General features: G+C 44.6%; 1 protein-coding gene across 50 annotated transcripts in view; it reads left to right on the top strand.

The window, feature by feature from the left end:
• Positions 1–23,579, top strand: part of TRDN (triadin) — a 1,152,170-nt gene that overhangs the window by 796,176 nt on the left and 332,415 nt on the right. For all 50 annotated transcript variants that reach the window (XM_075339946.1, XM_075339974.1, XM_075339964.1 and 47 more), the window contains one exon: positions 5,042–5,116. In XM_075339946.1, the coding sequence (XP_075196061.1) occupies positions 5,042–5,116 (75 nt within the window). The remainder of the gene's footprint in view (positions 1–5,041; positions 5,117–23,579) is intronic.

The following is a 23,579-nucleotide window of genomic DNA, read 5'->3' on the forward strand; positions in this document are numbered from 1 at the left end:
TTGTGCGCCACGGGCAGCGATTTGCCCGTGACGCACAACCGACGGGGAGGGGTACGCTCGCTAGCGATATCGATAGCGATATCGCTGCATGTAAAGTGCCCTTAACACTGTATGTCTTGGTGACTCCTGGGCAGAATATTTAGATCCACCAGCGATTTTATAGCATTACTAAAGTTTGATACTAAAGGCCCTGTCACACGCACAGATAAATCTGTGGCAGATCTGTGGTTGCAGTGAAATTGTGGACAATCAGTGCCAGGTTTGTGGCTGTGTACAGTCATGGCCAAAAGTTTTGAGAATGACACCAAAATTATTTTTTCACATGATCTGTTGCCCTCTGGTTTTTAATTGTGTTTGTCTGATGTTTACATCACATACAGAAATATAATTGCAATCATATTATGAGTACCAAAAGGTTATACTGACAGTTAGAATGAGTTAATGCAGCAAGTCAATATTTGCAGTGTTGACCCTTCTTCTTCAGGACCTCTGCAATTCTCCCTGGCATGCTCTCAATCAACTTCTGGACCAAATCCTGACTGATAGCTGTCCATTCTTGCATAAGCAATGCTTGCATTTTGCCAGAATTTGTTGGTTTTTGTTTGTCCACCCATCTCTTGATGATTGCCCACAAGTTCTCAATGGGATTAAGATCTGGGGAGTTTCCAGGCCATGGACCCTAAATCTCTATGTTTTGTTCCATGAGCCATTTAGTGATCACCTTTGCTTTATGGCAAGGTGCTCCATCATGCTGGAAAAGGCATTGTTGGGCGCCAAACTGCTCTTGGACAGTTGGGAGAAGTTGCTCTTGGAAGACATTCTGGTACCATTCTTTATTCATGGCTGTGTGTTTAGGCAAGACTGTGAGTGAGCCGATTCCCTTGGCTGAGAAGCAACCCCACACATGAATCATTTCAGGATGCTTAACAGTTGGCATGAGACAAGACTGGTGGTAGCGCTCACCTCTTCTTCTCCTAATAAGCTGTTTTCCAGATGTCCCAAACAATCGAAAAGGGGATTCATCTGAGAAAATGACTTTACACCAGTCCTCAGCAGTCCATTCCCTGTACCTTTTGCAGAATATCAGTCGGTCCCTGATGTTTTTTCTGGAGAGAAGTGGCTTCTTTGCTGCCTCCTTGAAACCAGGCCTTGCTCAAAGAGTCTCCGCCTCACAGTGCGTGCAGAAGCACTCACACCAGCCTGCTGCCATTGCTGAGCTAGCTCGGCACTGCTGGTAGTCCGATCCCACAGCTGAAACAGTTTTAAGATACGGTCCTGGCATTTGCTGGTCCTTCTTGGGCACCCTGGAGCCTTTTTGGCAACAATGGAAGCTCTCTCTTTGAAGTTCTTGATGATGCGATAGATTGTTGACTGAGGTGCAATCTTTGTAGCTGCGATATCCTTCCCTGTTAGGCCATTTTTGTGCAGAGCAATGATGGCTGAACGTGTTTCTTTAGAGATAACCATGGTTAACTGAAGAGAAACAATGATACCAAGCACCAGCCTCCTTTTAAAGTGTCCAGTGGTGTCGTTCTTACTTAATCATGACTGATTGATCGCCAGCCCTGTCCTCATCAACACCCACACCTGTGTTAATGGAACAATCACTAAAACAATGTTAGCTGCTTCTTTTAAGGAAGGATTGCAATGCTGTTGAAATGTGTTTTGGGGGTTAAAGTTCATTTTCTTAGCCAATATTGACTTTGCAAGTAATTGCTGTTAAGCTGATCACTCTTTATGACATTCTGGAGTATATGCAAATTGCCATTAGAAAAACTTAAGCAGTAGACTTTGTAAAAATTAATATTTGTAGCATTCTCAAAACTTTTGGCCATGACTGTACAAATGGAACAATATGTCCATCATTTCACTGCAACCACAGATCTGCCAAAGATTTATCTCTGTGTGTGACGGGGCCTTTAGGCTAAAATAAGTAACCTAACCTGCAAGAAAATAGTATGAGTTCAAAACTTATAAAACATAAAAAAAGAAAGCACTTTGAAATTAGGCTACATGGCTGGAAGAAAACAGTTCTTGCTGCTGTGAAAGTCAAAATAGTTTTTTTATTAAACAACGTATTTCATCACTTTATTGGTGGCTTTTTTAAGTTAAAAGAAACAACAGTTAAGAGACAGACACATTGAGGCTTTTATCATCTGAAATGGGCACCATGTGATATAGCACACACTCATTTAGGGGTTGGAATGCAAATTCAAATAAGGAGGGGGGAAATTGGATTGAGCTTTATGGAAAAACATTGGCGTGATTAATGGAAAAGGGATTTAAATCTTATTTTTCTGTATGGGAATGCATTTAACGTATTACCAGGATGGTTATAGACTTTTTGCGTTTCTTAATGATTTTCAAAATAAAAGGTAAATTTTACCCTAAACTTCAATGTAATGCTTCCCTGAAATTTTCCTCCTATTGTAAGAAAAAATGTGCACATAAAAATACAATAACTAAGAAACATCTAATTATAGGAAAAACGTACAGATTTTTTTAACTTCATAGTAGTGAATGATAGTTAATTCAGCATATTTCTAATAAATATAATACAAATCATTGCTTTAATTCATACCACTGGGATATTTCGTTCCTAGGCTGGACTCACACGAATGTATGTAAAAACGGTCCCATTTTCGTGCAGGAGAGTCGGACGATTTTTTTTCACATTTGTCATCCGTGTGCTGTCAGTGTGCTGTCCGTGTGCTGTCCGTGTGCTGTCCATGTGCGATCCATTTTTTTCTCAGCAGCTGTCATTTACAGTAATTTACAGTGTTCTCTGCTACATGATAGTAATGTATCCATAAAAACGGGGATGTTACTAGGATGGTCTGTATGCTGTGCAAGTGATGCCTGCTTCTTTCTTGCACCCATTGACTTTATTGGTGAGTCTCAGACGTTTTTGGCAGCAAAAAGCAGCATGTTGCAACTTTTCTATCATCCAGAATCTTGATGAGAAAAAAGCTGACCAACTGCTCTGCCTCATTTACTAACATTGGTCCAAGTGCAATGAGAGATATTCTCTCATTGCACTCGTCCGATTCATACGCTTGTGTGAGCGTACCCTTAAAGTTAGAATTGAATATGCCTCCTTAAGGGAGGGGCATTTCTGCCAATTACCTCCTCTACAGGGGCGATTAATCCTTCCTAATGCAAAAAATGAAAATGAAGACAAACTGCTTTTATGTAATGAAACAAAGCTCAAACAGGATCCGATCTTGAGTCAAATCATAGCAAGTGGTTGTAAAGCAGTTGCAAGATAAAGAATTTCCCTGGACAACACTCTTTCACCAAGTTTTTTTTGCAGCAATAGACCTAGACATAATTGTTTGTCAATGTCGGGTTTTTATAAATGTGGAGAAAGTTGATGCAACATGTGTGATTTTGCTCAGAATAAAAAAAACTTTTTCACTCCAAACAATAATATATACACAGTCAAATCATTTATCAATTGCAAAACGGGTCATGTAGTATGTTGCATAGAATGTTCTGATTGTCAGATAAGATATATAGGATATACCATACGCAAGATAAAAAAATGAATTGCAGAGCACATTTCAAATATCAACAATAATTCTTCATACTCAGCCACTGCCAAACACTTTGTCTTCATTTTCATTTTTTGCATTCGAAATGGTTATTTATTAGGGATGATCGAATATCACAAATATTCGGCAATATTCGGCTTCGCGAATATTTGATGAATAGGTTGCTGCTATGCGAATATTCGATGCACAATGTAAGTCTATGCGAAGCCCGAATAGTTGTTATTCGACAACTATTCGGGTTTCCCATGGACTTACATTGTGCATCGAATATTCGCAAATAGTCGAATAGCAGCGACCTATTTGTCGAAAACGGGTGTGACCAAAAATAAAATTTGAGGTATTCGATCATCCCTATTAATTATCCCAGTAGAGGAGGTAATTGGCATAAATGCTTCACCCTTAAGGAGGCATATCGAATCCTCATTTTAAGAACAAAATATCCCAGTAGTATAAATTACAGGAAGATTTTCATTATATTTATTAGAAATATGCTGAATTGGTTATCATTCACTGCTATGAAGTTAAAAAATCAGGACTTGTCTTATTTAGATATTGTGTTTTTCAGTTCTTTTATTTTTATGTGCACATTTTTTCATGGTTTTATTTAAGATGTGATTGGTTGTTCACTTACTTATAAACTCACTTATACTCTATTATTTTATCCTATGATTAAGGGGGCTGTAGTGCGTCAGAAATGTGTCAGAGCCAGAATTGGTCTGTGACCCAACACCATGTTTTAGTGTTGCTCTGAATAAAGAGGACCACGGGGAAGACTATTCTCCTTGCGGAGACCTGACAAACCAGTCTGGCTGTCAGTGAGGGGACTTATAGCTGCAATACCCTTCTGGGAAATATTCAAATTGTCTCTCCAGGGAGGAAGGAGACAAACTCTAGCGCCACCTATTGGAAGTAGCAATCCTAGAAGTCAAAAGTGAATTTTTAACAAGCTTTTTCATATGACTAAGGATTTACGCCAGATCAGAACCCCAATTTGCAGACATGGTGTTTTGGGGTGATTGCCCCTCGTCAGTGCAAAGTATGAGATCTGATCTGGCTTATGAGAAGCTATAGTGGGGACAACAGGGAAGACTCTTCTCCTTGCGGAGACCTGACAAACCAGTCTGGCTGTAAGTGAGGGGACTTATATTTACAATGGCCCTGTGGGAAATATTCAAATTGTTTCTCCAGGGAGGAAGGAAACAAACTCTTGTGCCACCTATTGAAAGTAGCAATCCTAAAAGTCAAAAGTGGCTTTTTAACAAATCTTGTTAAAAAGCCACTTTTGACTTTTAGGATTGCTACTTCCAATAGGTGACGCTAGAGTTTGTCTCCTTCCTCCCTGGAGATACAATCTGAATAAAGAAACTCACCTTTAAGTTCACATAAGGATGTTCCGGATTTTTCTCCTTTTCTTCCTATTGTGCACGCTTTTCCCTTTTACAAGATTTCCTGAATATACCTTGAAATTTTGTATCTTTTTTTTTCAGACACACCAGGAAAAAAGCTGGAAAAGCCAACAGAACTCAAGAAAAAACATGAATTACCAGCAGAACACAAAAAGGGTACCATGCTATATTTTATGATATAACCTATTATTTATTTGTATGCATTCATTTAACAAAATATAAAACAGGTGAAAGGAAACACATAAAAAAAAAATCGCAAAATTCTCAGAAATAAAGCATGGAAAGTCAGCAGAACCAAAGTAAAAACTAGATTTCTCAAGAAAACCCAAGAAATGTAAAATTATATTATCTAATATTACCTAAAGTGGATGTACAGTATAACTTATTCAGTAAGTTCAAATGGTAAAGGATCTTTTTAGGACTGTATCTTATTGTAGCCTATATATTTGAAATACGTTCTTATGTGCTTTTACTTCTATTATAATTTTATTAATTTGTCTTACATGCACTGTCTTACATGAGACTTAGGCCCTGTGCCCACTGGAGCTTGCTTCTGCGGATTTTGCCGCGGAAAACCTGCAGATTTATCTGGATTTTCCAGATAAATCCACAGGTTTTAGCATGTACAGACACTCCACATGTTATCCTATGGGACATGGGGAGTGCTGTGTCCACGTTGCGGAATGTGCGGTTGTAGAATATACTGCAGATATCCCGCACCCGCACATAACTGCATGTCAATTATTCCTGTGGCATTACCTGCGGAAATCCCCTGCCTTGGTCCCATACTTACCTGCCTTGATAGCAGACACCCGGTCATTTTCCCTCGGTGCACAGGAGCAGGAAGGAGGAGGTGGGCGGGGCCTGCACGAGCTCCGGTCATGTGACAGCTGGAGCTAGTTCAGGCCCGCCCACCTTCTCCTTCACAGTGTAAACACGGCCGGAGATGGGAAAGAAATGCTGCGTGATGGAGGTATGAACGCCCCGATCACTCAGCATTTGTTCTGCATTGAGGATGCAGTGCCGAAGCCATGGTACTGTATCCTCAATGCAGAATGCCCGCAGCATATCTGCAGGACATTCCGAAAATAAACCGCAGCATGGAAACAAAGTTGTGCTGCGGTTTTCTGGGAGCTCCTGCGGAATGTCCTGGGGATATAACCGCAGGACACTTTCCCCCGTGGACACATAGCCTTAGGCTACATGCGCACGCTGCCTCTTTTTGTGTTAACAAACTGCAGCAAAAACTGCAGCCAAAATGCAGCCAAAACTTTTTTGGTGCGTTTTCGGTGCGTTTTTCATAACATGCGTTTTTGCTGCATTTTTGTGACAAATGTTGACAAAAACGCAGGAAGAATGAACATGCTGCATTTTTTTTTGTCACAAACTTTTGACAAATAAAACGCTGACAAATAAACTGCAATGTGCGCATGACAAATCTGACTTCTCATAGACTTTGCTGGGAAGTTAAATGTCAGTTCTGACAACAAAACTGCAGCCAAAAACGCAGCAAAAAAAGCAGTGTGCGCATGTAGCCTTACATTTGTCTTACATGACTTGTCTTACATGCAATGATCTTTTGAGGCCACAGATTTTTAATGATGTTCAGATCATTGGACTGTAAGTGCCATTGTAAAACCTCCAGCTTGCACCTTTTGAGGTAGTCTATTGAGGATTTTGACGTGTGTGTAAGATCATTATCCATTTGTAGAAGCTATCCTATTTTCAGCTTCAACTTTTTTACAGAAATTTTTTTATGAGAGCTCATCGTAGGATTCCTGGAGAGGCAAATCAGAAGCCCTGGTTGACTGCAAAAGACCGTCAGGGAGAATTAGCAGACTCTGGAGTTGTGGTACGTTGTTCTACTGTTCAGAGACACCTGCACAAATATGGCCTTCATGTAAGAATCATCAGAAGAAAAACTCTCTTGTATTACCACCATAAGTCAGAGTCAGAAGTATGCAAAAAAATATCTAACCAAGCCTGATGCATTTTGGAAACAAGGCCTGTGGAACGATGAGGTTAAAATAGAACTCTTTTGCAATAATGATCAAAGCTATGTGTGGAGAAATAAGAGCACAGAATTTCAGAAAAAAACATAACCCCATTCATTATGCATAAGCGTGGATCAATCATGCTTTGGGGTTATGTGCCAGCCAATGTTAAGGGGAAAATTTCACAGGTAAAGGGAAAAATGGAGTCAATTACATTTGAACAAATTCTTGATGCAAACATAAGACCATCTGTAAAAAAGCTGAAGTAGAAAAGAGGATGGCTTCTACAAATGGATAATGATTAGTGATGCGCGAATAGTAACGATTCATGTTCGGATTATTTGTAACAAATCCAAAAGTATTATTCTGGTATACGTTAGGAATAATGAACCTAATACAAGTCAATGGAGAACCTGAGCATGTTTTTGCTAAGATAAATACTATAATAGTACTCAGAATTCAATAAGCATAATAAGGATCCTAAACACATGTCAACATTTACAACTGACTATCTCAAAAGGTACAAGCTGGAGGTTCTACAATGGCCCTCATAGTACTCTGATCTAAACATCATTGAAAATCAGTGCCTGGACCGCAAAAGAGCAGTGCATGCAAGAGGACCAAGGAATCCACCAGAACTAGAAGAGTTTTCCAGGGAAGACTGGATGAAAATCCCTCAAACAAAAAAAGAAAGACTATTAGCTGGTTACAAGAAGAGATAAGAAGCTGTGATATTTGACAAAGGGAGTGCTACTTGGTGCTGCAGGATGCCTAAGATTTTGCATCTGATTATTTTCCTTTTTTTGAAAATAAAATCTATATATATGGTGTATATATATATATATATAGTATAAATATAAATATACAGTACAGACCAAAGGTTTGGACACACTTTCTCATTCTAAGAGTTTTTTTTATTTTCATGACTCTGAAAATTGTAGATTCACATTGAAGGCATCAAAACTATGAATTAACACATGTGGAATTAAATACTTAACAAAAAAGTGTGAAGCAACTAAAATATGTCTTATATTCTAGGTTCTTCAAAGTAGCCACCTCTTGCTTTAAATACTGCTTTGCACACTCTTGGCATTCTCTTGATGAGCTTCAAGAGGTAGTCACTGGTAATGGTCTTCCAACAGTCTTGAAGGAGTTTCCAGAGATGCTTAGCACTTGTTGGCCCTTTTGCCTTCACTCTGCGGTCCAGCTCTTCCCAAATCATCTCGATTGGGTTCAGGTCTGGTGACTGTGGAGGCCAGGTCATCTGGCGTAGCACCCCATTACTCTCCTTCTTAGTCAATTAGCTCTTACACAGCCTTAAGGTGTAACACAGAGAGGGGGGGGAGCCAGCCCTGCCTGAGAATGGCATGCAAAAAAAAAAATTTTTTTAGTGTAAATTTACAATTATTCCGACTGTACTATAATGCAAATTGAGATTTTAGCAAATTATTGATCAATATTTTGAGCCGCCCCTGCCAATGTCAAGGCAAATCTCTATAGGGGGGTCCTACCTATATTTATATTTTTAATGTGCCATACGGCTAACTAATTAAATTAAAAGCAGAACCATAGTAAAGCTCACATATACTGTACCTGATACATGTCAGAACTGCTCCCATGCTGCAAAGACAGGCTAAACTGCGAATAAAGGCAGTCCACGTCCCAGCATGTGCAGCAGTATGCCGCACACACTGGGACAATGTCAGAACTAGCCCTCACAGTGCCCACCTCGCAGCCATGAATGAAGGCGGAACAGGCACAAGCATATGGTGCTTAAATAGCAATGCCTGTGGAAAAGAGCGTGGTAGCTGTGTGTGAACAGACACCAAGTTATATATATGTAGATAGAAACAGAAGGAATATGCAAACCAAAGTCAAGCGTGCACGGCATGGAGCGGGTCAGCCACCAAACCAAAGTAGAGAGAGGGGGGAGCCAGCACTGCCTGAGAATGGCATGCAAAAAAAATATATAACTATGTATTGTATATATATATATGTATATGTATATATATATATATATATATATATATATATATATATATATATATATATATATATATATATATATATACATATATATATATATATATATATATATATATATATACAGGCCAAAGGTTTGGACACACCTTCTCATTCAAAGAGTTTTCTTTATTTTCACGACTCTGAAAATTGTAGATTCACATTGAAGGTATCAAAGCTATGAATTAACACATGTGGAATGAAATACTTAACAAAAAAGTGTGAAATAACTGAACATATGTTTATAATCTAGGTTCTTCAAAGTAGCCACTTTTTGCTTTGATTATGGTTTTGCAAGCTCTTGGCATTCTCTTGATGAGCTTCAAGAGGTAGTCTCCGGAAATGGTTTTCACTTCACAGGTGTGCCCTGTCAGGTTTAATAAGTGGGATTTCTTGCCTTATAAATGGGGTTGGGACTAGAGATGAGCGAACCGGTCGCGGTTCGGCTCGAGTTTGGTTCGCCGAATGGAGGTCCCGTTCGAGTTCAATTCGTCGAACGTTCGACGAACCGACCTCGAACCGCATAGGAAACAATGGCAGGCATTCACAAACACATAAAAACACCTAGAAAACACCCTCAAAGGTGTCCAAAAGGTGACAAACAACTCACAACACAACACAAACACATGGGAAAGTGACAAGGACATATACTCATGCGAAAACAAAAGAGCTGGACAAGGAAAAAGAGGAGGACACACAGATATATGAGTATATGCAAGGAAACGTCGATGCCATTATTGTGCAACTTGAGCCCTGCTCATTTTATGCTTCCAATCTGGATAAATTGCCTGAGCTTGCCACGTACGCCTTGGGGATCTTGTCGTGTCCTGCAGCCAGCGTTCTCTCGGAACCTGTCTTCAGGGCTGCTGGGGGTCTCCTGGCAGAAAAGCACACGTGTCTGTCCACTGACAATGTGGACATGGCTCTCAGAGGACTTTTCTTCCCCTGGGCCATCCAGGGGAGGCGAAAGGCACGCGTATTTTTGAGAGTGCTTCATGCAAAGCATCTGTTTCTATTTGAAAAGGGGGATCAAATGATGCCAGTCAAATGGGGTGTGTGTGACCCAATTAGTGGAAACGAGGGAGACTGTGGTTGGAGTCCCCTCGCTTTTGAAAAAAGAACCAAGATGAACAAGTCATGGCTCTCAGAGGACTTTTCTTCCTCTGGGTCATCCAGGGGAGGTAAAAGGTATGCGTATTTTTGTGAATGCTTCATGCAAAGCATCTGTTTTATTTTGAAAAGGGGGATCAAGTGATGCCAGTCAAGTGGGGTGTGTGTAGCCCAATTAGTGGCAACGAGGGAAACTGTGGTTGGAGTCCCCTCGCTGTGTTTCTAAAAGAACCAAAATGAACAAATCATGGCTCTCAGAGGACTTTTCTTCCCCTGGGTCAGCCAGGGGAGGCGAAAGGCACGCGTATTTTTGAGAGTGCTTCATGCAAAGCATCTGTTTCATTTTGAAAAGGGGGATCAAGTGATGCCAGTCAAGTGGGGTGTGTGTGGCCCAATTAGTGGAAACGAGGGAGACTCTGGTTGGAGTCCCCTCGCTTTTGAAAAAAGAACCAAGATGAAAAAGTCATGGCTCTCAGAGGACTTTTCTTCCCCTGGGTCATCCAGGGGAGGTGAAAAGCACGCGTATTTTTGAGAGTGCTTCATGCAAAGCATCTGTTTCATTTTGAAAAGGGGGATCAAGTGATGCCAGTCAAGTGGGGTGTGTGTGGCTCAATTAGTGGAAACGAGGGAGACTGTGGTTGGAGTCCCCTCGCTTTTGAAAAAAGAACCAAGATGAACAAGTCATGGCTCTCAGAGGACTTTTCTTCCCCTGGGTCATCCAGGGGAGGTGAAAGGTACACGTATTTTTGAGAGTGCTTCATGCAAAGCATCTGTTTCATTTTGAAAAGGGGGATCAAGTGATGCCAGTCAAGTGGGGTGTGTGTGGCCCAATTAGTGGAAACGAGGGAGACTGTGGTTGGAGTCCCCTCGCTTTTGAAAAAAGAACCAAGATGAAAAAGTCATGGCTCTCAGAGGACTTTTCTTCCCCTGGGTCATCCAGGGGAGGTGAAAGGCACGCGTATTTTTGAGAGTGCTTAATGCAAAGCATCTGTTTCATTTTGAAAAGGGGGATCAAGTGATGCCAGTCAAGTGGGGTGTGTGTGGCCCAATTAGTGGAAACGAGGGAGACTGTGGTTGGAGTCCCCTTGCTTTTGAAAAAAGAACCAAGATGAACAAGTCATGGCTCTCAGAGGACTTTTCTTCCCCTGGGTCATCCAGGGGAGGTGAAAGGCACGCGTATTTTTGAGAGTGCTTCATGCAAAGCTTCTGATTCATTTTGAAAAGGGGGATCAAGTGATGCCAGTCAAGTGGGGTGTGTGTGGCCCAATTAGTGGAATTGAGGGAGACTGTGGTTGGAGTCCCTTCGCTTTTGAAAAAAGAACCAAGATGAACAAGTCATGGCTCTCAGAGGACTTTTCTTCCCCTAGGTCATCCAGGGGAGGTGAAAGGCACGCATATTTTTGAGAGTGCTTCATGCAAAGCATCTGTTTCATTTTGAAAAGAGGGATCAAGTGATGCCAGTCAAGTGGGGTGTGTGTGGCCCAATTAGTGGCAACGAGGGAGACTGTGGTTGGAGTCCCCTCGCTTTTGAAAAAAGAACCAAGATGAACAAGTCATGGCTCTCAGAGGACTTTTCTTCCCCTGGGTCATCCAGGGGAGGTGAAAGGCACTCGTATTTTTGAGAGTGCTTCATGCAAAGCATCTGTTTCATTTTGAAAAGGGGGATCAACTGATGCCAGTCAAGTGGGGTGTGTGTGGCCCAATTAGTGGAAACGAGGGAGACTGTGGTTGGAGTCCACTCGCTTTTGAAAAAAGAACCAAGATGAACAAGTCATGGCTCTCAGAGGACTTTTCTTCCCCTGGGTCATCCAGGGGAGGTGAAAGGCACGCGTATTTTTGAGAGTGCTTCATGCAAAGCATCTGTTTCATTTTGAAAAGGGGGATCAAGTGATGCCAGTCAAGTGGGGTGTGTGTGGCCCAATTAGTGGCAATGAGGGAGACTCTGGTTGGAGTCCCCTCGCTGTGTTTCTAAAAGAACCAAAATGAACAAATCATGGCTCTCAGAGGACTTTTCTTCCCCTGGGTCAGCCAGGGGAGGCGAAAGGCACGCGTATTTTTGAGAGTGCTTCATGCAAAGCATCTGTTTCATTTTGAAAAGGGGGATAAACTGATGCCAGTCAAGTGGGGTGTGTGTGGCCCAATTAGTGGCAACGAGGGAGACTGTGGTTGGAGTCCCCTCGCTTTTGAAAAAAGAACCAAGATGAACAAGTCATGGCTCTCAGAGGACTTTTCTTCCCCTGGGTCATCCAGGGGAGGTGAAAGGCACGCGTATTTTTGAGAGTGCTTCATGCAAAGCATCTGTTTCATTTTGAAAAGGGGGATCAAGTGATGCCAGTCAAGTGGGGTGTGTGTGGCCCAATTAGTGGCAATGAGGGAGACTCTGGTTGGAGTCCCCTCGCTGTGTTTCTAAAAGAACCAAAATGAACAAATCATGGCTCTCAGAGGACTTTTCTTCCCCTGGGTCAGCCAGGGGAGGCGAAAGGCACGCGTATTTTTGAGAGTGCTTCATGCAAAGCATCTGTTTCATTTTGAAAAGGGGGATCAAGTGATGCCAGTCAAGTGGGGTGTGTGTGGCCCAATTAGTGGAAACGAGGGAGACTGTGGTTGGAGTCCCCTCGCTTTTGAAAAAAGAACCAAGATGAACAAGTCATGGCTCTCAGAGGACTTTTCTTCCCCTGGGTCATCCAGGGGAGGTGAAAGGCACACATATTTTTGAGAGTGCTTCATGCAAAGCATCTGTTTCATTTTGAAAAGAGGGATCAAGTGATGCCAGTCAAGTGGGGTGTGTGTGGCCCAATTAGTGGAAACGAGGGAGACTGTGGTTGGAGTCCACTCACTTTTGAAAAAAGAACCAAGATGAACAAGTCATGGCTCTCAGAGGACTTTTCTTCCCCTGGGTCATCCAGGGGAGGTGAAAGGCACGCGTATTTTTGAGAGTGCATCATGCAAAACATCTGTTTCATTTTGAAAAGGGGGATCAAGTGATGCCAGTCAAGTGGGGTGTGTGTGGCCCAATTAGTGGCAATGAGGGAGACTGTGGTTGGAGTCCCCTCGCTGTGTTTCTAAAAGAACCAAAATGAACAAATCATGGCTCTCAGAGGACTTTTCTTCCCCTGGGTCAGCCAGGGGAGGCGAAAGGCACGCGTATTTTTGAGAGTGCTTCATGCAAAGCATCTGTTTCATTTTGAAAAGGGGGATCAAGTGATGCCAGTCAAGTGGGGTGTGTGTGGCCCAATTAGTGGAAACGAGGGAGACTGTGGTTGGAGTCCACTCGCTTTTGAAAAAAGAACCAAGATGAACAAGTCATGGCTCTCAGAGGACTTTTCTTCCCCTGGGTCATCCAGCGGAGGTGAAAGGCACGCGTATTTTTGAGAGTGCTTCATGCAAAGAATCTGTTTCATTTTGAAAAGGGGGATCAAGTGATGCCAGTCAAGTGGGGTGTGTGTGGCCCAATTAGTGGCAACGAGGGAGACTGTGGTTGGAGTCCCCTCGCTGTGTTTCTAAAAGAACCAAAATGAACAAATCATGGCTCTCAGAGGACTTTTCTTCCCCTGGGTCAGCCAGGAGAGGTGAAAGGCACGCGTATTTTTGAGAGTGCTTCATGCAAAGCATCTGTTTCATTTTGAAAAGGGGGATCAAGTGATACCAGTCAAGTGGGGTGTGTGTGGTCCAATTAGTGGCAATGAGGGAGACTGTGTTTGGAGTCCCCTCGTTTTTGAAAAAAGAACCAAGATGAACAAGTCATGACTCTCAGAGGACTTTTCTTCCCCTGGGTCATCCAGGGGAGGTGAAAGGCACGCGTATTTTTGAGAGTGCTTCATGCAAAGCATCTGTTTCATTTTGAAAAGGGGGATCAAGTGATGCCAGTCAAGTGGGGTGTGTGGCCCAATTAGTGGCAATGAGCGAGACTCTGGTTGGAGTCCCCTCGCTGTGTTTCTAAAAGAACCAAAATGAACAAATCATGGCTCTCAGAGGACTTTTCTTCCCCTGGGTCAGCCAGGGGAGGCGAAAGGCACGCGTATTTTTGAGAGTGCTTCATGCAAAGCATCTGTTTCATTTTGAAAAGGGGGATCAAGTGATGCCAGTCAAGTGGGGTGTGTGTGGCCCAATTAGTGGAAACGAGGGAGACTGTGGTTGGAGTCCACTCGGTTTTGAAAAAAGAACCAAGATGAACAAGTCATGGCTCTCAGAGGACTTTTCTTCCCCTGGGTCATCCAGCGGAGGTGAAAGGCACGCGTATTTTTGAGAGAGTGCTTAATGCAAAGCATCTGTTTCATTTTGAAAAGGGGGATCAAGTGATGCCAGTCAAGTGGGGTGTGTGTGGCCCAATTAGTGGAAACGAGGGAGACTGTGGTTGGAGTCCCCTCGCTTTTGAAAAAAGAACCAAGATGAACAAGTCATGGCTCTCAGAGGACTTTTCTTCCCCTGGGTCATCCAGGGGAGGTGAAAAGCACGCGAATTTTTGAGAGTGCTTCATGCAAAGCATCTGTTTCATTTTGAAAAGAGGGATCAAGTGATGCCAGTCAAGTGGGGTGTGTGTGGCCCAATTAGTGGAAACGAGGGAGACTGTCGTTGGAGTCCCCTCGCTTTTGAAAAAAGAACCAAGATGAACAAGTCATTTCTCTCAGAGGACTTTTATTCCCCTGGGTCATCCAGGGGAGGTGAAAGGCACGCGTATTTTTGAGAGTGCTTCATGCAAAGCATCTGTTTCATTTTGAAAAGGGGGATCAAGTGATGCCAGTCAAGTGGGGTGTGTGTGGCCCAATTAGTGGAATTGAGGGAGACTGTGGTTGGAGTCCACTCGCTTTTGAAAAAAGAACCAAGATAAACAAGTCATGGCTCTCAGAGGACTTTTCTTCCCCTGGGTCATCCAGGGGAGGTGAAAGGCACGCGTATTTTTGAGAGTGCTTCATGCAAAGCATCTGTTTCATTTTGAAAAGGGGGAACAAGTGATGCCAGTCAAGTGGGGTGTGTGTGGCCCAATTAGTGGAAACGAGGGAGACTGTGGTTGGAGTCCACTCGCTTTTGAAAAAAGAACCAAGATGAACAAGTCATGGCTCTCAGAGGACTTTTCTTCCCCTGGGTCATCCAGCGGAAGTGAAAGGCACGCGTATTTTTGAGAGTGCTTCATGCAAAGCATCTGTTTCATTTTGAAATGGGGGATCAAGTGATGCCAGTCAAGTGGGGTGTGTGTGGCCCAATTAGTGGAATCGAGGGAGACTGTGGTTGGAGTCCCCTCGCTGTGTTTCTAAAAGAACCAAAATGAACAAATCATGGCTCTCAGAGGACTTTTCTTCCCCTGGGTCAGCCAGGGGAGGCGAAAGGCACGCGTATGTTTGAGAGTGCTTCATGCAAAGCATCTGTTTCATTTTGAAAAGGGGGATCAAGTGATACCAGTCTAGTGGGGTGTGTGTGGCCCAATTAGTGGCAACGAGGGAGACTGTGGTTGGAGTCTCCTCGCTTTTGAAAAAAGAACCAAGATGAACAAGTCATGGCTCTCAGAGGACTTTTCTTCCCCTGGGTCATCCAGGGGAGGTGAAAGGCACGCGTATTTTTGAGAGTGCTTCATGCAAAGCATCTGTTTCATTTTGAAAAGGGGGATCAAGTGATGCCAGTCAAGTGGGGTGTGTGTGGCCCAATTATTGGAAACGAGGGAGACTGTGGTTGGAGTCCACTCGCTTTTGAAAAAAGAACCAAGATGAACAAGTCATGGCTCTCAGAGGACTTTTCTTCCCCTGGGTCATCCAGGGGAGGTGAAAGGCACGCGTATTTTTGAGAGTGCTTCATGCAAAGCATCTGTTTCATTTTGAAAAGGGGGATCAAGTGATGCCAGTCAAGTGGGGTGTGTGTGGCTTAATTAGTGGCAATGAGGAAGACTGTGGTTGGAGTCCCCTCGCTGTGTTTCTAAAAGAACCAAAATGAACAAATCATGGCTCTCAGAGGACTTTTCTTCCCCTGGGTCAGCCAGGGGAGGCGAAAGGCACGCGTATTTTTGAGAGTGCTTCATGCAAAGCATCTGTTTCATTTTGAAAAGGGGGATCAAGTGATGCCAGTCAAGTGGGGTGTGTGTGGCCCAATTAGTGGAAACGAGGGAGACTGTGGTTGGAGTCCACTCGCTTTTGAAAAAAGAACCAAGATGAACAAGTCATGGCTCTCAGAGGACTTTTCTTCCCCTGGGTCATCCAGCGGAGGTGAAAGGCACGCGTATTTTTGAGAGTGCTTCATGCAAAGAATCTGTTTCATTTTGAAAAGGGGGATCAAGTGATGCCAGTCAAGTGGGGTGTGTGTGGCCCAATTAGTGGCAACGAGGGAGACTGTGGTTGGAGTCCCCTCGCTGTGTTTCTAAAAGAACCAAAATGAACAAATCATGGCTCTCAGAGGACTTTTCTTCCCCTGGGTCAGCCAGGAGAGGCGAAAGGCACGCGTATTTTTGAGAGTGCTTCATGCAAAGCATCTGTTTCATTTTGAAAAGGGGGATCAAGTGATACCAGTCAAGTGGGGTGTGTGTGGCCCAATTAGTGGAAACGAGGGAGACTGTGGTTGGAGTCCACTGGCTTTTGAAAAAAGAACCAAGATGAACAAGTCATGGCTCTCAGAGGACTTTTCTTCCCCTGGGTCATCCAGCGGAGGTGAAAGGCACGCGTATTTTTGAGAGTGCTTCATGCAAAGCATCTGTTTCATTTTGAAAAGGGGGATCAAGTGATGCCAGTCAAGTGGGGTGTGTGAGGCCCAATTAGTGGAAACGAGGGAGACTGTGGTTGGAGTCCACTCGCTTTTGAAAAAAGAACCAAGAGATGAACAAGTCATGGCTCTCAGAGGACTTTTCTTCCCCTGGGTCATCCAGCGGAGGTGAAAGGCACGCGTATTTTTGAGAGTGCTTCATGCAAAGAATCTGTTTCATTTTGAAAAGGGGGATCAAGTGATGCCAGTCAAGTGGGGTGTGTGTGGCCCAATTAGTGGCAACGAGGGAGACTGTGGTTGGAGTCCCCTCGCTGTGTTTCTAAAAGAACCAAAATGAACAAATCATGGCTCTCAGAGGACTTTTCTTCCCCTGGGTCAGCCAGGAGAGGTGAAAGGCACGCGTATTTTTGAAAGTGCTTCATGCAAAGCATCTGTTTCATTTTGAAAAGGGGGATCAAGTGATACCAGTCAAGTGGGGTGTGTGTGGTCCAATTAGTGGCAACGAGGGAGACTGTGGTTGGAGTCCCCTCGTTTTTGAAAAAAGAACCAAGATGAACAAGTCATGACTCTCAGAGGACTTTTCTTCCCCTGGGTCATCCAGGGGAGGTGAAAGGCACGCGTATTTTTGAGAGTTCTTCATGCAAAGCATCTGTTTCATTTTGAAAAGGGGGATCAAGTGATGCCAGTCAAGTGGGGTGTGTGTGGCCCAATTAGTGGAAACGAGGGAGACTGTGGTTGGAGTCCACTCGCTTTTGAAAAAAGAACCAAGATGAACAAGTCATGGCTCTCAGAGGACTTTTCTTCCCCTGGGTCATCCAGGGGAGGTGAAAGGCACGCGTATTTTTGAGAGTGCTTCATGCAAAGCATCTGTTTCATTTTGAAAAGGGGGATCAAGTGATGCCAGTCAAGTGGGGTGTGTGTGGCCCAATTAGTGGCAATGAGCGAGACTCTGGTTGGAGTCCCCTCGCTGTGTTTCTAAAAGAACCAAAATGAACAAATCATGGCTCTCAGAGGACTTTTCTTCCCCTGGGTCAGCCAGGGGAGGCGAAAAGCACGCCTATTTTTGAGAGTGCTTCATGCAAAGCATCTGTTTCATTTTGAAAAGGGGGATCAAGTGATGCCAGTCAAGTGGGGTGTGTGTGGCCCAATTAGTGGAAACGAGGGAGACTGTGGTTGGAGTCCACTCGCTTTTGAAAAAAGAACCAAGATGAACAAGTCATGGCTCTCAGAGGACTTTTCTTCCCCTGGGTCATCCAGCGGAGGTGAAAGGCACGCGTATTTTTGAGAGAGTGCTTAATGCAAAGCATCTGTTTCATTTTGAAAAGGGGGATCAAGTGATGCCAGTCAAGTGGGGTGTGTGTGGCCCAATTAGTGGAAACGAGGGAGACTGTGGTTGGAGTCCCCTCGCTTTTGAAAAAAGAACCAAGATGAACAAGTCATGGCTCTCAGAGGACTTTTCTTCCCCTGGGTCATCCAGGGGAGGTGAAAAGCACGCGAATTTTTGAGAGTGCTTCATGCAAAGCATCTGTTTCATTTTGAAAAGAGGGATCAAGTGATGCCAGTCAAGTGGGGTGTGTGTGGCCCAATTAGTGGAAACGAGGGAGACTGTCGTTGGAGTCCCCTCGCTTTTGAAAAAAGAACCAAGATGAACAAGTCATTTCTCTCAGAGGACTTTTATTCCCCTGGGTCATCCAGGGGAGGTGAAAGGCACGCGTATTTTTGAGAGTGCTTCATGCAAAGCATCTGTTTCATTTTGAAAAGGGGGATCAAGTGATGCCAGTCAAGTGGGGTGTGTGTGGCCCAATTAGTGGAATTGAGGGAGACTGTGGTTGGAGTCCACTCGCTTTTGAAAAAAGAACCAAGATAAACAAGTCATGGCTCTCAGAGGACTTTTCTTCCCCTGGGTCATCCAGGGGAGGTGAAAGGCACGCGTATTTTTGAGAGTGCTTCATGCAAAGCATCTGTTTCATTTTGAAAAGGGAGAACAAGTGATGCCAGTCAAGTGGGGTGTGTGGGGCCCAATTAGTGGAAACGAGGGAGACTGTGGTTGGAGTCCACTCGCTTTTGAAAAAAGAACCAAGATGAACAAGTCATGGCTCTCAGAGGACTTTTCTTCCCCTGGGTCATCCAGCGGAAGTGAAAGGCACGCGTATTTTTGAGAGTGCTTCATGCAAAGCATCTGTTTCATTTTGAAATGGGGGATCAAGTGATGCCAGTCAAGTGGGGTGTGTGTGGCCCAATTAGTGGCAATGAGCGAGACTCTGGTTGGAGTCCCCTCGCTGTGTTTCTAAAAGAACCAAAATGAACAAATCATGGCTCTCAGAGGACTTTTCTTCCCCTGGGTCATCCAGCGGAGGTGAAAGGCACGCGTATTTTTGAGAGAGTGCTTAATGCAAAGCATCTGTTTCATTTTGAAAAGGGGGATCAAGTGATGCCAGTCAAGTGGGGTGTGTGTGGCCCAATTAGTGGAAACGAGGGAGACTGTGGTTGGAGTCCCCTCGCTTTTGAAAAAAGAACCAAGATGAACAAGTCATGGCTCTCAGAGGACTTTTCTTCCCCTGGGTCATCCAGGGGAGGTGAAAAGCACGCGAATTTTTGAGAGTGCTTCATGCAAAGCATCTGTTTCATTTTGAAAAGAGGGATCAAGTGATGCCAGTCAAGTGGGGTGTGTGTGGCCCAATTAGTGGAAACGAGGGAGACTGTCGTTGGAGTCCCCTCGCTTTTGAAAAAAGAACCAAGATGAACAAGTCATTTCTCTCAGAGGACTTTTATTCCCCTGGGTCATCCAGGGGAGGTGAAAGGCACGCGTATTTTTGAGAGTGCTTCATGCAAAGCATCTGTTTCATTTTGAAAAGGGGGATCAAGTGATGCCAGTCAAGTGGGGTGTGTGTGGCCCAATTAGTGGAATTGAGGGAGACTGTGGTTGGAGTCCACTCGCTTTTGAAAAAAGAACCAAGATAAACAAGTCATGGCTCTCAGAGGACTTTTCTTCCCCTGGGTCATCCAGGGGAGGTGAAAGGCACGCGTATTTTTGAGAGTGCTTCATGCAAAGCATCTGTTTCATTTTGAAAAGGGAGAACAAGTGATGCCAGTCAAGTGGGGTGTGTGGGGCCCAATTAGTGGAAACGAGGGAGACTGTGGTTGGAGTCCACTCGCTTTTGAAAAAAGAACCAAGATGAACAAGTCATGGCTCTCAGAGGACTTTTCTTCCCCTGGGTCATCCAGCGGAAGTGAAAGGCACGCGTATTTTTGAGAGTGCTTCATGCAAAGCATCTGTTTCATTTTGAAATGGGGGATCAAGTGATGCCAGTCAAGTGGGGTGTGTGTGGCCCAATTAGTGGAATCGAGGGAGGCTGTGGTTGGAGTCCCCTCGCTGTGTTTCTAAAAGAACCAAAATGAACAAATCATGGCTCTCAGAGGACTTTTCTTCCCCTGGGTCAGCCAGGGGAGGCGAAAGGCACGCGTATGTTTGAGAGTGCTTCATGCAAAGCATCTGTTTCATTTTGAAAAGGGGGATCAAGTGATACCAGTCTAGTGGGGTGTGTGTGGCCCAATTAGTGGCAACGAGGGAGACTGTGGTTGGAGTCTCCTCGCTTTTGAAAAAAGAACCAAGATGAACAAGTCATGGCTCTCAGAGGACTTTTCTTCCCCTGGGTCATCCAGGGGAGGTGAAAGGCACGCGTATTTTTGAGAGTGCTTCATGCAAAGCATCTGTTTCATTTTGAAAAGGGGGATCAAGTGATGCCAGTCAAGTGGGGTGTGTGTGGCCCAATTATTGGAAACGAGGGAGACTGTGGTTGGAGTCCACTCGCTTTTGAAAAAAGAACCAAGATGAACAAGTCATGGCTCTCAGAGGACTTTTCTTCCCCTGGGTCATCCAGGGGAGGTGAAAGGCACGCGTATTTTTGAGAGTGCTTCATGCAAAGCATCTGTTTCATTTTGAAAAGGGGGATCAAGTGATGCCAGTCAAGTGGGGTGTGTGTGGCTTAATTAGTGGCAATGAGGAAGACTGTGGTTGGAGTCCCCTCCCTGTGTTTCTAAAAGAACCAAAATGAACAAATCATGGCTCTCAGAGGACTTTTCTTCCCCTGGGTCAGCCAGGGGAGGCGAAAGGCACGCGTATTTTTGAGAGTGCTTCATGCAAAGCATCTGTTTCATTTTGAAAAGGGGGATCAAGTGATGCCAGTCAAGTGGGGTGTGTGTGGCCCAATTAGTGGAAACGAGGGAGACTGTGGTTGGAGTCCACTCGCTTTTGAAAAAAGAACCAAGATGAACAAGTCATGGCTCTCAGAGGACTTTTCTTCCCCTGGGTCATCCAGCGGAGGTGAAAGGCACGCGTATTTTTGAGAGTGCTTCATGCAAAGAATCTGTTTCATTTTGAAAAGGGGGATCAAGTGATGCCAGTCAAGTGGGGTGTGTGTGGCCCAATTAGTGGCAACGAGGGAGACTGTGGTTGGAGTCCCCTCGCTGTGTTTCTAAAAGAACCAAAATGAACAAATCATGGCTCTCAGAGGACTTTTCTTCCCCTGGGTCAGCCAGGAGAGGCGAAAGGCACGCGTATTTTTGAGAGTGCTTCATGCAAAGCATCTGTTTCATTTTGAAAAGGGGGATCAAGTGATACCAGTCAAGTGGGGTGTGTGTGGCCCAATTAGTGGCAACGAGGGAGACTGTGGTTGGAGTCCCCTCGCTTTTGAAAAAAGAACCAAGATGAACAAGTCATGGCTCTCAGAGGACTTTTCTTCCCCTGGGTCATCCAGGGGAGGTGAAAGGCACACGTATTTTTGAGAGTGCTTCCTGCAAAGCATCTGTTTCATTTTGAAAAGGGGGATCAAGTGATGCCAGTCAAGTGGGGTGTGTGTGGCCCAATTAGTGGAAACGAGGGAGACTGTGGTTGGAGTCCACTCGCTGTGGTTGGAGTCCCCTCGCTGTGTTTCTAAAAGAACCAAAATGAACAAATCATGGCTCTCAGAGGACTTTTGTTCCCCTGGGTCAGCCAGGGGAGGCGAAAGGCACGCGTATTTTTGAGAGTGCTTCATGCAAAGCATCTGTTTCATTTTGAAAAGGGGGATCAAGTGATGCCAGTCAAGTGGGGTGTGTGTGGCCCAATTATTGGCAACGAGGGAGACTGTGGTTAGAGTCCCCTTGCTGTGTTTTACATGATTTTCGAAGGGCATGACATGCCTAAGAGGTTGAGTTTCATCATCTGCAACTTGTTGGCAACAGAAAGGCTGCCTTTACACCCTTTTGAGACCGAGGATTTTCGAGACCTTATGCCCATTGCAGTGCCCCAAGAGCCGATGGCCAGTCGTCACTCCTTCTCCAAGAAAGCCATGCCCGCGGTACCACAGCAGGTCGCACACAACCTCACCGATTCCTTGAGAAACTCTGTGTGTGACAGGGTGCATTTCACCACAGATACTTGGACCAGTAAGCATGGACAGGGGAGTTACATGTTGCTGACTGGGCACTGGGTAACTATGGTGAGAGATGGAGAAGGGTTTGCTATACCAGTCTTGCCATCCCCACGACTTGTGTGTCAATCCTTCCTCTGTATGTACAAGTTCCTCCACTGCTTCTGCCTCCTCAACCTCGTGTGGGTCCTCCACCTCGGCCCAAACCCTGTGTGGTCAGGACACCCTTCCTTGTAACTGCGCCCAAGGAATCCCACACACCTACTTACTATGCTGGCAGCAGAAATGAACAAAAAGATAGGGTAACAGATGGATATTGATATTGATTCAGTTGCTCCTCTTGTGCATGGCAGAGCGAGACAAATCAATAGACAACCCTGGCACAACAGCCTCACTAAAAAACTGCGGCAAGTGTCTAGGGCTGCAGAGCGGCGCTGGAAGAAAACGCACTCCCAGGAAGACTTCACCACATTCAAAAATGCAATTCACACATTTCGCTTGGCCCTTACCTCGGCTAAACAGGAATACTTCAGAAACCTCATATCCTCTTTAACACACAACCCCAAACAGCTCTTCAATACTTTCAACTCCCTCCTTCGCCCACCACTGCCCCCTCCAACCTCCCTCATTTCCGCAGAAGAATTTGCCACATATTTCAAAGAAAAGATCGACCAAACCAGACAAGTCTTTTCTGCTCAACCACCACAACCCCTTCATATAACAGACCACTGCTTCTCCCCCATAAACTTCCTCTCCACTATCACCGAAGAAGAGCTTGCACATCTTCTCTCAAAAGCGCACCTCACCACCTGCGCACGTGATCCCATCCCAACCCACCTCCTCCCCAACCTCACCACTATCCTAATTCCAGCCTTAACCCATCTCTTCAACCTATCTTTAACAACTGGTACCTTCCCTTCTGCCTTTAAACATGCAACAGTCACACCCATCCTAAAGAAACCTTCCCTCGACCCAACCCCTGCTGCCAGCTATCGCCCCATATCGCTACTCCCATTCGCCTCAAAACTCCTGGAACAGCACGTCCATGCTGAACTTTCCTCCCACCTCTCCTCTAACTCTCACTTTGACAACCTACAGTCCGGCTTCCGTCCACATCATTCCACTGAAACTGCCCTGACAAAAATCACAAATGACTTACTTACTGCCAAAGCTAACAACCACTTCTCTGTACTCCTACTTCTAGACCTATCCTCAGCTTTTGACACTGTTGACCACTCCCTCCTACTACAGATCCTCTCTTCCCTTGGTGTCAGAGACCTCGCCCTCTCTTGGATCTCTTCATACCTCTCCAACCGCACTTTTACTGTCTCCCACTCCCACACAACCTCTTCATCCCGTCCTCTCTCTGTTGGTGTCCCTCAAGGCTCTGTCCTGGGACCA

Source organism: Anomaloglossus baeobatrachus, chromosome 3 (genome assembly GCF_048569485.1).
Source record: "Anomaloglossus baeobatrachus isolate aAnoBae1 chromosome 3, aAnoBae1.hap1, whole genome shotgun sequence".
Classification (NCBI taxonomy): domain Eukaryota; kingdom Metazoa; phylum Chordata; class Amphibia; order Anura; family Aromobatidae; genus Anomaloglossus; species Anomaloglossus baeobatrachus.